The sequence below is a fragment of the Pocillopora verrucosa genome, chromosome 7 (genome assembly GCF_036669915.1).
Source record: "Pocillopora verrucosa isolate sample1 chromosome 7, ASM3666991v2, whole genome shotgun sequence".
In the NCBI taxonomy this organism is placed as follows: Eukaryota; Metazoa; Cnidaria; class Anthozoa; order Scleractinia; family Pocilloporidae; genus Pocillopora; species Pocillopora verrucosa.
The window spans coordinates 9,469,521-9,482,132 of NC_089318.1; the positions used below are offsets into that span (position 1 = coordinate 9,469,521).

Genomic DNA, 12,612 nt, shown 5'->3' on the forward strand with positions numbered 1-12,612 from the left:
TGAAAGAAGGCAAAGTATCCCATTCGACGGAGCTTTGTTAACCTCTGGCTAGAGCTTGGACAATATGTGGAAATCTGGACACTGATTCCTGATGGCGAAAAACAGAGTTTGATCGCGACGAGATATGTATGTATGTATATATATATATATATATATATATATATATATATATATATATATTTTTTCGTCCGCATAAGACGACAAATGGAAACAGGAACTAGAATCTCACCCTTGAGTTTGACTCATTCCTCAAAATTAACTTAAGCATTTCTATAAGGAAAACCTTATTCTTCGGCTCGAGTGAATGCACTGAAACCTCTCTGCAAGGGCCAATGGAGATGACAAACCATACTGGGTATGGAAAAGATAATACGTCCTTTGAAGAACTGCGATGCTCAACAGATTTTACAAGCGATATTCATAAACATCTGATGTCTTTGTCAGCGGTCAACATTTTCCTATCCATTGCTACAGTTCTTGGGAATACTCTGATCCTCGTCGCTCTTCGGAGAGAATCTTCCCTACATCCGCCGTCGAAGCTTTTGTTTCATAATTTGGCGACAACTGATCTTTGTGTTGGCCTAGTTGCAGAACCTCTTAATGTTGCCTATTGGATGTCTCTGGTTTATGACGTGTTGGCGTCAGTATCTATATTGACGTTGACTGCGATAAGTGTGGACAGGCTTCTCGTTCTCTTACTGGGGCTAAGGTACAAACAGGTTGTAACATTAAAGCGAACATATGCAGTTGTAACGACCTTTTGGGTAGTTTCCTGTGTCGTTGCGCTATTGTATCTCGCAAGCCACCGTATTACTGTCCGGTATGGCCGTATTACTGTAGTGTTTTGTCTTGGGATCACAGCCGTCTCGTACACTTACATTTTCCTCAAGCTTCGTCGCAGTCAAACTGAAGTTTATAAACGTGTGCAGGAAGCACATCCAAAGTTAACAGTTCCACTTGACATTGGGCAATACAGAAAAGCAGTGCATAGTGCAGTGTGGGTTCAGCTTGCAATGGCTCTCTGTTATCTTCCATATCTCGTTGTGATGGCATTACGTAACAACATAACAATGTCTTCATCGTACTTTCTGGCTTGGGCAGCATCAGTTTCATTAGTGTATTTAAACTCATCACTTAACCCATTTCTTTATTGCTGGAAGATTGCTGAAGTGAGACGAGTAGTAAAAGAGACAATTCGCCAAGCGCTTTGTTGTGTGTGCAGTTTTATCAATGTCGATTAATTAAAAAGCACTCATCTTCAAAAATTTTAGGGATATGAACAATCAAGATTGCAAATCATTTCGTGTCATCTTCACTGATCACTAAGTTTGTGCACAAAGTATACATTCAAGACTAGAAAAAACGGGATTTTTTTCGTTCCACAAATCATAAATAAAATTTTTAATGTCATTTTTCAGAGGATGCTTTTTAAAGAGTTTTTGCTTTTCTTCTAAGCCATCTAAACTGAGCAAGCATCATGGCTACTGACGTTTCTTTGAAACTTTGAAAAGGATAAGTAAAAATGTGCACATCATTAAACGTTCTGGAGTCTATTGCGGAAAGGTCTTCAGATGAAATTGATTAAGGCATCTGTCAAGTTTATCCAATAACCCTTTACACCCTAATATCAGTATGCATATTCTCCATACAGTTCTCTATACATTTCCCAGGCATGGTGCTGACTTGAAGAATTTGTTTAACAATCAAGAGCTTCTTTAGTTGGTGATCATTCCGTTTATTCATATAACCTTAATGTGTGGTTTGCGGATGATACTGTGAAGAGAAACAACATACTAGTCACTCTTAGGGGTCAAAGAGTAAATAGTTCGCTTGAAAGCAAGAGAGCGGAACCAGCTTGTTGTGCTTTTGCTGTCCTCACTCATCCTTGTTGCTGAAATGATGCAAATTAATTGAAATTATTTAGATTTAAATTATTTGTGCTCGATTTGATGGCGGATATTGGGACAGCGATCAACTTAACCCTCTGCAGTCACATTGCACTTCATTTCAACTACATTGTCTCTCTCTGGTTCATTATATTTCCACTAGAAGTAACAAGAAAAATATATTATTCGTATTTACTGAGAGATAAAATGAGCGGAAAACATGTCCTAAGATTTATTTCTCTTCATTTTATCATTAAACGATTTTCTGAAAAGAAAATATGGCGAGCAGTGCATTTTCTTTTACAGTACATAAGTCTACATACAATCATTATGACTCACAAATCAGACACAAAATCAAAAGGTTCTTCATCTTTCTTGCTCTGTGTCTTTTAAAACTATTCAACTTGAACCTTTTTGTTTTGTTTGAATATGAACAAGAAGTTATTTCGTTCCTTTGATCAACAGGGACATGGCAATAAGTCAACGTTTGCTTACAGACTATCGTCTTCAACTCGGGTAAGTCACGCGATCTGTTGCGTAAATCGATCTCACTGGAGTGTCTCCTTCTCACAACACGAAAATATGACCATGCATAATTGTCCGTCTGTTTTCGTTTGGACAGTGAGGGAAGGTTTTAACCGAACCAATTTTGTTCAGTTGTCGAGGCGTTTCTAATTCGAAAAGATAATTACTTTGTCGATTTAAACGCCGGAAAGAATGAAGACACCATCCATCAACATGCAATCATCATGGCTCACAAATCAGACACAAAATCAAAAGGTTCTTCATCTTGACTTTCTTGTTCTGCGTCTTTTAAATCTATTTAACTTGGGCCTTTTTGTTTTGTTTGAATATGAACGAGGAGTTATTTCGTTCCTTTAACCAACAGGGACATGGCAATAAGTCAACGTTTGTTTACAGATCATCGTCTTCAACTCGGGTAAGTCACGCGATCTGTTGCTTATGTCGAAATCACTGGGGTGTGTCCTTACAACACGAAAATATGACCGAATACATATATAAAGGAAAAAAAGGGAACGAGAAAGAGAATTAATGTTTTAATCTGTTAAGATTAAGAAGTTAAGATCTTTTTGAGGTCTGGGGGAAGGGGGAGGGGGGAGAAACCTCAGTAAAATTGCAATTTGAAAATTTTCTTAGAAATACCAGAATTTAAGGAGAGCTCCACGCTGCTGGTTTCGTCATGTGCCCCTACATATATATATATTTAACAAATAGAGAAGCCTTGACTGTGCTCTGTTCTGTTATAAAGCACGCAGGAAGCGGCTAGAGCACGAAAGAAGTGTAGGGAGAAACACGAGACGTAGTCTCGTGTTTCTTCCCACTTCTTGAGTCGGGGTCGAATTTAACGGTCGAATTTAACGCTTTTGCCTGAAGTTTTTAATTCAGAATCTTGAAGTGAAATGTTCAGTGAACTTCAGCCGAATTATGGCTAATAAAAACACGCGGGTTTTTTCACATGACAAGGTAGAAAACAAACTGTTCAAGGCGAGTGTTTTTTAAATGAACGACAGCCGAATTCACCGGAACATGAAGATCGCTCGGGATGACCGCGCCGCAAAACTTGGCTGCAGTGACTGAAGTGACTTTCCACTCAACACATTGGAAAGGATATCAGAGCGAGCTCTTATGTTTTCACTCGAAGGGCGGCATGATAAGTGAGCCGCGATGGACTTCAGCATGATCATATTTGCTCAGACACCGTCATGATTAGTATGAATTTTAACAATTATGCCAGTTTGGTTATATTTTTCATCATTTCTGTTTTGTTCTATTTTGTTTTTGAACTCTGAACTTTATATACTATACGAGTGTTGGCTGTGTTTGATTTTCATTACCGTACGTAAGCTTGCAATCTAAGTGAGCGTGAAAATCTTTAAAACTCGGAATGTCTATTTTGTTTTTCCTTTGAGGATTTGCGTATCTGCCTACGTTTTAATAACGTAAATAATAGCGCCTGGTATGTTTACAAACCTTTCTTTGGTTCTTCTGTTACTACTTGCCGGCTCGCTTGTTCCGAAATTTCACTTTCAATTATCGGAAAAAAGCCAAAAAGAAGTCCCGGAAAAGGTCGAACATGGTACAATTTGGTAGATGGCGTGACAGCTTTAGCTCAGTTCTATGCTCTATACTCTCATAGAGCACGCTCTTTCAACCAATGACAGCGCGCGTTATATCCGAACTTTATTATAAATATATATATATATATATATATATATATATATATATATATATACATATCTCGTCGCGATCAAACTCTGTTTTTCGCCATCAGGAACAGTAGTGTCCAGATTTCCACATATTGTCCAAGGTCACAAGTGATAGCTCTAGCCAGAGGTTAACAAAGCTCCGTCGAATGGGATACTTTGCCTTCTTTCAGCTGTTGAGTGATAACAGACGTCCTTGAAATACCTGCCATAGATCACGCCACACTGACTGGTTCAGTGAATTGCGTAACGAAACACAACGGATCACTAAGAGAACCTTGTGTTTCCTTCGCTTTCATACCATCAGTGTATCTATCTAGACTAAAGACCTTTCATGTTAGGGAAATTTCACATTCACATGGATATCTAAGCCAGAGAATGTGGCGTGATTTGGGAAGAATTTCCATCAGGTTGTTTTCAAGACAACAAAGCCTTGACCTATCCTAAGATTTGGCGCAACCGGATCCTGCGCACTAGCCAGGAATCGGAGCGATTGAACTCAAAGTACTCAGTAGATGTGGTATACTCTGAGAGAAGTTTTATAAATGAGACCTAGTAGGAAGTAAGCGAATTTTAAGAAAATTTATGTATCGAAAGTTATTTAATGTAAATGTTTTGTAAATATTGTGCGTTAGTCAAGTGTATTTTATATTTATGAAGGAGAGAGAATTTGTGTGCCGTACGAAAAACTTTGAAGAAAAGCTGATCAAAATCACTGCCACGCTCTCACTGCCTGTCTACTGAGCCTTCATAAGTTTAGTAAGGAAGCCTGCCCTTTTTACGAGCTTGAGCTCCGCTTTTTTTTCCTTGCGAGGTCCTTATACTAGTAGAACCTGTACACAAAGTGTGATGCCTCCACTTCCGCAGAAAAATTCTTCATTTAAGCTTAGTCATATTCAATGCCGCAAGAATCACGAAAGCTCGGGATTTGTTGTGCAAAAAGACAGCGTTCATCCGTCGTCTCTTTATCCCTCACTGCACGTTCTGAAGACAACAGTTGTGGACGGGTCAGGAAAAAATTCTTTAATCGAGTAATCTTATTGTTTTTATTATTTTATTTCTTTTTACACACGTGTTGTGCACATCATACATTTTTCTGCCAGAACGAACAATCGCATTTCGCTTCGTTAATGTAGTAGGCTGTCAACTTGAGTGTGGAGCTGGAAAGCGTTTCAGATATTTGTATTCTTCAGTTCATGACGAGAAGTACGAAACGACAATACGTGCGCCAAACCCGTCGATCTCAAGATAGATGACGCCTTTAGCCAATAACTATACATTAGTAAATAGCCAGCTCACACCACCTGAACTTATCTGAGAATATAGATTTCCAGGGATAGTTGCGTGCGTGTGTGCTTATAGGCGTGTTACGCTCCTGCATAATATAATTCATGGTCTATTTTCAAGCATCACGTTATCTTCCTTTGCAAAGTGACGGTGTGTACTAGTAGCAGTCAAATCACCTTCTGACTGAAAGGGAAGCTCGTATTTCGCCATTACTCAAACATCATTTACCAAACTATGTCACCCACGATCCTACAAAATCGATCGTCCAATAAAGCCGGAGTCATGCCATGAATCAGTAGGGTTATTCGATTTCATATTGATAAAGCAGTTCATATGCAAGATTAAATACATTCACGAAGCCGAGAAGTGTTAACTTGTTATTCTCCATTGTGAATTCTGATGAATAAAGGAGGGTGGAGTTTGAGTTGTGGGGCAATATCTAATACGACATCTGCCACTCGACAAACAGTTGCATCGACCCTAAGAAATAGTAACAACGAACTTTACAAGACATGAAAATGAAACTAAAGTATTTGACGAACTGCTGTTATGTATACAAGTAATCAAACCTTTGAAAGAATTTTGTCACAAAGTTATGCTTCATCCGGAGGGATTACTAAAAATTAATTCCTTTCCTTGATTTCTTATACAACGACTTCATGACTGGATAAAAATACATTTTGTTGATGAAATCTTGAGGAGTGCGAGCCACTCAATATACTGAAAGCAAACACAACGATAATAGAGCTGCTTAAGGCGATCACAATCTCTCAAGAAACAAACCCGCTCTCCAAAATATAAATGTACAAAATCAAAGGTACTTTTCACGTATCTTTACGGGGTGCGCAAAGCCAGGAGATTGTTTCTTTTAATCACTGATCGTAAGCTCTCTGAAGCCGGTAAATAGAAATGTCTTCACATTTTATTCGGACTCTCCGCTAAAAGTGGCATAGAAAAATCAAACAATAGTTTTGAAATCGAAATTTTATTTATTTTTAATTACATTTGCACCAGTATAGAGGAAGTACAGGAAGCCTCTCTTTTTTTTTTCTTTTATTTCTTTCTGCTTAAATGGAGCTGACTCTCAACGTAAACTATTGTTTGAGTTATTACGTCGAACTAAAGCTCAAGCAGTTTCCCAACCGACGTTATCATAATTAAGCATATTTCGACACATGTTTTGTTTTCCTTTTATGTCACGACCGCAAATATTGCAGTGTTCAATGAAAAATTTAGAGTTTGGTGGATTTCAGTGAAACGATCACTGAAGTCAAACTCGTACAATAGAATCGAGACATGTACTTAACAAACAAGAATTGAAAACGTCTGGAACTGAAATCATTACCTTTAATACGGCTGTGGAGCTTCCGTCATTATCAGTTATAACCATTAGATGATTTAATAATTAATATTAGGTCAACAAGGCTGAAATAAAGGAACACCGATTTTCACATGGTCTACATCAAATTGAACACCCAGAATGAAATCCATCTGAATTGAAACTAGATCCATGCAAGGCTATTAATACAGATGATCTTTGGCATAGGATGCGTGCAGAGGAAACGTGCATAGGATACGCATGTATAGACGTTTTTCTAGTTTGCTGATGAAGCGTGGTTGACTTTCGATTTCCGTTTCAGCATTGTTGGAGAAATTCTCCCGTTCAGAAAATGTTTAATGAAGCGTAGATTACTTTCGACCATTTTATTTTCCTTTATTATTTGCGAACAAATAACATTGCAGTATATATAGTAATATATACTATATATAGTAATACGTAATATATATATATGTAGGGGCACATGACGAAACCAGCAGCGTGGAGTTCTCCTTAAATTCTGGTATTTCTAAGAAAATTTTCAAATTGCAATTTTACTGAGGTTTCTCCCCCCTCCCCCTTCCCCCAGACCTCAAAAAGATCTTAACTTCTTAATCTTAACAGATTAAAACATTAATTCTCTTTCTCGTTCCCTTTTTTTCCTTTATATATGTATTCGGTCATATTTTCGTGCTGTAAGGACACACCCCAGTGATTTCGACATAAGCAACAGATCGCGTGACTTACCCGAGTTGAAGACGATGATCTGTAAGCAAACATTGACTTATCGCCATGTCCCTGTTGATCAAAGGAACGAAATAACTCCTCTTTTATATTCAAACAAAACAAAAAGGTCCAAGTTGAATAGTTTTAAAAGACACAGAACAAGAAGTCGAGATGAAGAACCTTTTGATTTTGTGTCTGATTTGTGAGTCATGATGATTGTATGTAGACTTATGTACTGTAAAAGAAAATGCACTGCTCGCCATATTTTCTTTTCAGCAAATCGTTTAGTGATAAAATGAAGAGAAAAAAAATCTTAAGACATGTTTTCCGCTCATTTTATCTCTCAGTTAATACGAATAATATATTTTTCTTGTTACTTCTAGTGAAAATATAATGAACCAGAGAGAGACAATGTAGTTGAAATGAAATGCAATGTGACTGTAGAGGGTTTAGTTGATCATTGTCCCAATATCCGCCATCAAATCGAGCACAAATAATTTAAATCTAAATAATTTCAATTAATTTGCATCATTTCAGCAACAAGGATGAGTGAGGACAGCAAAAGCACAACAAGCTGGTTCCGCTCTCTTGCTTTCAAGCGAACTATTTACTCTTTGACTCATAAGAGTGACTGGCATGTTGTTTCTCATCACAAGACCATCTCCAAACCACACATGAAGGTTATATGAATAAAGGTAATGATCACCAACTAAAGAAGCTCTTGATTGTTAAACAAATTTTTCAAGTCAGCACCGTGTGTGGGAAATGTATAGAGAACTGTATGGAGAATATGCATACTGATATTAGGGTGTAAAGGGTTATTGGATAAACTTGGCAGATGCCTAAATCAATTTCATCTCAAGACCTTTCCGCAATAGACTCCAGAACGTTTAATGATGGGCACATTTTTATTGATCCTTTTCAAAGTTTTAAAGAAACGTCAGTAGCCATGATGCTTGCTCAGTTTAGATGGCTTAGAAGAAAAGCAGAACTCTTTAAAAAGCATCCCCTGAAAAATTACACTAAAAAATTTATTTATGATTTGTGGAACGAAAAAATCCCGTTTTTTCTAGTCTTGAATATATAGTTCGTGCACAAACTTAGTGATCAGTGAAGATGACACGAAATGATTTGCAATCTTGATTGTTCATATCCCTAAAATTTGTTAAGATGAGTGCTTTTTAATTAATCGACATTGATAAAACTGCAAACGCAACAAAGCGCTGGGCGAATTGTCTCTTTTACTACTTGTCTTACTTCAGCAATCTTCCAGCAATAAAGAAATGGGTTAAGTGATGAGTTAAAATACACTAATGAAACTGATGCTGCCCAAGCCAGAAAGTACGATGAAGACATTGTTATGTTGTTACGTAATGCCATCACAACGAGATATGGAAGATAACAGAGAGCCATTGCAAGCTGAACCCACACTGCACTATGCACTGCTTTTCTGTATTGCCCAATGTCAAGTGGAACTGTCAACTTTGGATGTGCTTCCTGCACACGTTTATAAACTTCAGTTTGACGGCGACGAAGCTTGAGGAAAATGTAAGTGTACGAGACGGCTGTGATCGTAAGACAAAATACTATAGTAATACGGCCATACCAGACGGTAATACGGTGGCTTGCGAGGTACAATAGCGCAACGACACAGGAAACTACCCAAAAGGTCGTTACAACTGCATATGTTCGCTTTAATGTTACAACCTGTTTGTACCTTAGCCCCAGTAAGAGAGCGAGAAGCCTGTCCACACTTATCGCAGTCAACGTCAATATAGATACCGACGCCAACACGTAGCCTGCCATAAAGGATGCAATCGCTGAGAACCTACAAACATCCCAGTCTTCGTAAACCAGAGACATCCAATAGGCAACATTGAGAGGTTCTGCAACTAGGCCAACACAAAGATCAGTTGTCGCCAAATTATGAAACAAAAGCTTCGACGGCGGATGGAGGGAAGATTCTCTCCGAAGAGCGACGAGGATCAGAGTATTCCCAAGAACTGCAGCAATGGATAGGAAAATATTGACCGCTGATAAAGACATCAGATGTTCATGAATACCGCTTGTAAAATCTGTTGAGCATCGCAGTTCTTCAAAGGACGTATTATCTTTTCCATACCCAGTATGGTTTGTCATCTCCATTGGCCCTTGCAGAGAGGTTTCAGTGCATTCACTCGAGCCGAAGAATAAGGTTTTCCTTATAGAAATGCTTAAGTTAATTTTGAGGAATGAGTCAAACTCAAGGGTGAGATTCTAGTTCCTGTTTCCATTTGTCGTCACGTGCAGATGAAAAGAGCCAAGTATCGGTTTTCTTAGTCATGCATCAATCACAAATAGCTCCTAAAGCCCTGAAGCCCATCATAATATTTAAATGCAATGTTGTTTGTTCGCAAATAAAAAAGGAAAATAAAATGGTCGAAAGTAATCTACGCTTCATTAAACATTTTTCTGAACGGGAGAATTTCTCCAACAATGCTGAAACGGAAATCAAAAGTCAACCACGCTTCATCAGCAAACTAGAAAAACATCTTTACATGCCTATCCTATGCACGTTTCCTCTGCACGCATCCTATGCGAAAGATCATCTGTAGTAATAGCCTTGCATGGATCGAGTTTCAATTCAGATGGATTTCATCGTGGGTGTCCAATTTGATGTAGACCATGTGAAAAGTGGTGTTCCTTTATTTCAGCCTTGTTGACCTAATATTTATTATTAGATCATCTAATGGTTATAACTGATAATGACAGAAGCTCCACAGCCGTATTAAAGGTAATGATTTCAGTTCCCGACGTTTTCAATTCTTGTTTGTTAAGTACATGTCTCGATTCTATTGTACGAGTTTGACTTCAGTGATCGTTTCACTGAAATCCACCAAACTTTAAATTTTTCATCGAACACTGCAATATTCACCTGCTTTTGCGGTTGTGACATAAAAGGAAAACAAAACATGTGTCGAAATATGCTTAACTACGATAACGTCGGCTGGGAAACTGCTTGAGCTTTAGTTCGACGTAACTCAAACAATAGTTTACGTTGAGAGTCAGCTCCATTTGAGCAGAAGGAAATAAAAGAAAAAAAAGAGAGGCTTCCTGTACTTCCTCTATACTAGTGCAAATGCAAAATAGAAAGTAAAAAAAAATTTCGAAAATTTCAAAACTATTCTTTGATTTTTCTATGCCACTTTTAGCGGTGAGTCCGAATAAAACGTGATGACATTTCTATTTACCGGCTTCAGAGAGCTTACGATCAGTGATTAAAAGAAACAATCTCCTGGCTTTGCACACCCCGTAAAGACACGTCAAAAGCACCTTTGATTTTGTACATTTATATTTTGGAGAGCGGGTTTGTTTCTTGAGAGATTGTGATCGCCTTAAGCAGCTCTATTATCGTTGTGTTTGCTTTCAGTATATTGAGTGGCTCGCACTCCTCAAGATTTCATCAACAAAATGTATTTTTATCCAGTCATGAAGTCGTTGTATAAGAAATCAAGGAAAGGAATTAATTTTTAGTAATCCCTCCGGATGAAGCATAACTTTGTGACAAAATTCTTTCAAAGGTTTGATTACTTGTATACATAACAGCAGTTCGTCAAATACTTTAGTTTCATTTTCATGTCTTGTAAAGTTCGTTGTTACTATTTCTTAGGGTCGATGCAACTGTTTGTCGAGTGGCAGATGTCGTATTAGATATTGCCCCACAACTCAAACTCCACCCTCCTTTATTCATCAGAATTCACAATGGAGAATAACAAGTTAACACTTCTCGGCTTCGTGAATGTATTTAATCTTGCATATGAACTGCTTTATCAATATGAAATCGAATAACCCTACTGATTCATGGCATGACTCCGGCTTTATTGGACGATCGATTTTGTAGGATCGTGGGTGACATAGTTTGGTAAATGATGTTTGAGTAATGGCGAAATACGAGCTTCCCTTTCAGTCAGAAGGTGATTTGACTGCTACTAGTACACACCATCACTTTGCAAAGGAAGATAACGTGATGCTTGAAAATAGACCATGAATTATATTATGCAGGAGCGTAACACGCCTATAAGCACACACGCACGCAACTATCCCTGGAAATCTATATTCTCAGATAAGTTCAGGTGGTGTGAGCTGGCTATTTACTAATGTATAGTTATTGGCTAAAGGCGTCATCTATCTTGAGATCGACGGGTTTGGCGCACGTATTGTCGTTTCGTACTTCTCGTCATGAACTGAAGAATACAAATATCTGAAACGCTTTCCAGCTCCACACTCAAGTTGACAGCCTACTACATTAACGAAGCGAAATGCGATTGTTCGTTCTGGCAGAAAAATGTATGATGTGCACAACACGTGTGTAAAAAGAAATAAAATAATAAAAACAATAAGATTACTCGATTAAAGAATTTTTTCCTGACCCGTCCACAACTGTTGTCTTCAGAACGTGCAGTGAGGGATAAAGAGACGACGGATGAACGCTGTCTTTTTGCACAACAAATCCCGAGCTTTCGTGATTCTTGCGGCATTGAATATGACTAAGCTTAAATGAAGAATTTTTCTGCGGAAGTGGAGGCATCACACTTTGTGTACAGGTTCTACTAGTATAAGGACCTCGCAAGGAAAAAAAAGCGGAGCTCAAGCTCGTAAAAAGGGCAGGCTTCCTTACTAAACTTATGAAGGCTCAGTAGACAGGCAGTGAGAGCGTGGCAGTGATTTTGATCAGCTTTTCTTCAAAGTTTTTCGTACGGCACACAAATTCTCTCTCCTTCATAAATATAAAATACACTTGACTAACGCACAATATTTACAAAACATTTACATTAAATAACTTTCGATACATAAATTTTCTTAAAATTCGCTTACTTCCTACTAGGTCTCATTTATAAAACTTCTCTCAGAGTATACCACATCTACTGAGTACTTTGAGTTCAATCGCTCCGATTCCTGGCTAGTGCGCAGGATCCGGTTGCGCCAAATCTTAGGATAGGTCAAGGCTTTGTTGTCTTGAAAACAACCTGATGGAAATTCTTCCCAAATCACGCCACATTCTCTGGCTTAGATATCCATGTGAATGTGAAATTTCCCTAACATGAAAGGTCTTTAGTCTAGATAGATACACTGATGGTATGAAAGCTCTATTATCGTTGTGTTTGCTTTCAGTATATTGAGTGGCTCGCAC

The 12,612-nt window shown here is 38.1% G+C and overlaps 2 protein-coding genes across 2 annotated transcripts; one reads left to right on the forward strand and one right to left on the reverse strand.

The window, feature by feature from the left end:
• The first annotated feature begins 259 nt into the window (after positions 1–259).
• LOC131771695 (beta-1 adrenergic receptor-like) lies at positions 260–1,418 on the forward strand. The gene has a single exon (XM_059087546.2). The coding sequence runs from the start codon at positions 333–335 to the stop codon at positions 1,239–1,241; it is 909 nt and encodes a 302-aa protein (XP_058943529.2). The 5' UTR covers positions 260–332; the 3' UTR covers positions 1,242–1,418.
• A 6,931-nt stretch (positions 1,419–8,349) lies between these two features.
• LOC131771580 (melanocyte-stimulating hormone receptor-like) lies at positions 8,350–9,945 on the reverse strand. The gene has a single exon (XM_059087396.2). The coding sequence runs from the start codon at positions 9,585–9,587 to the stop codon at positions 8,628–8,630; it is 960 nt and encodes a 319-aa protein (XP_058943379.2). The 5' UTR covers positions 9,588–9,945; the 3' UTR covers positions 8,350–8,627.
• Between the last annotated feature and the right edge of the window lie 2,667 nt (positions 9,946–12,612).

Bases quoted from the DNA above. Each gene is read 5' to 3' on its own strand.
- LOC131771580 (XM_059087396.2), bottom strand. From the start codon at position 9,587: ATGGAGATGACAAACCATACTGGGTATGGAAAAGATAATACGTCCTTT.
- LOC131771695 (XM_059087546.2), top strand. From the start codon at position 333: ATGGAGATGACAAACCATACTGGGTATGGAAAAGATAATACGTCCTTT.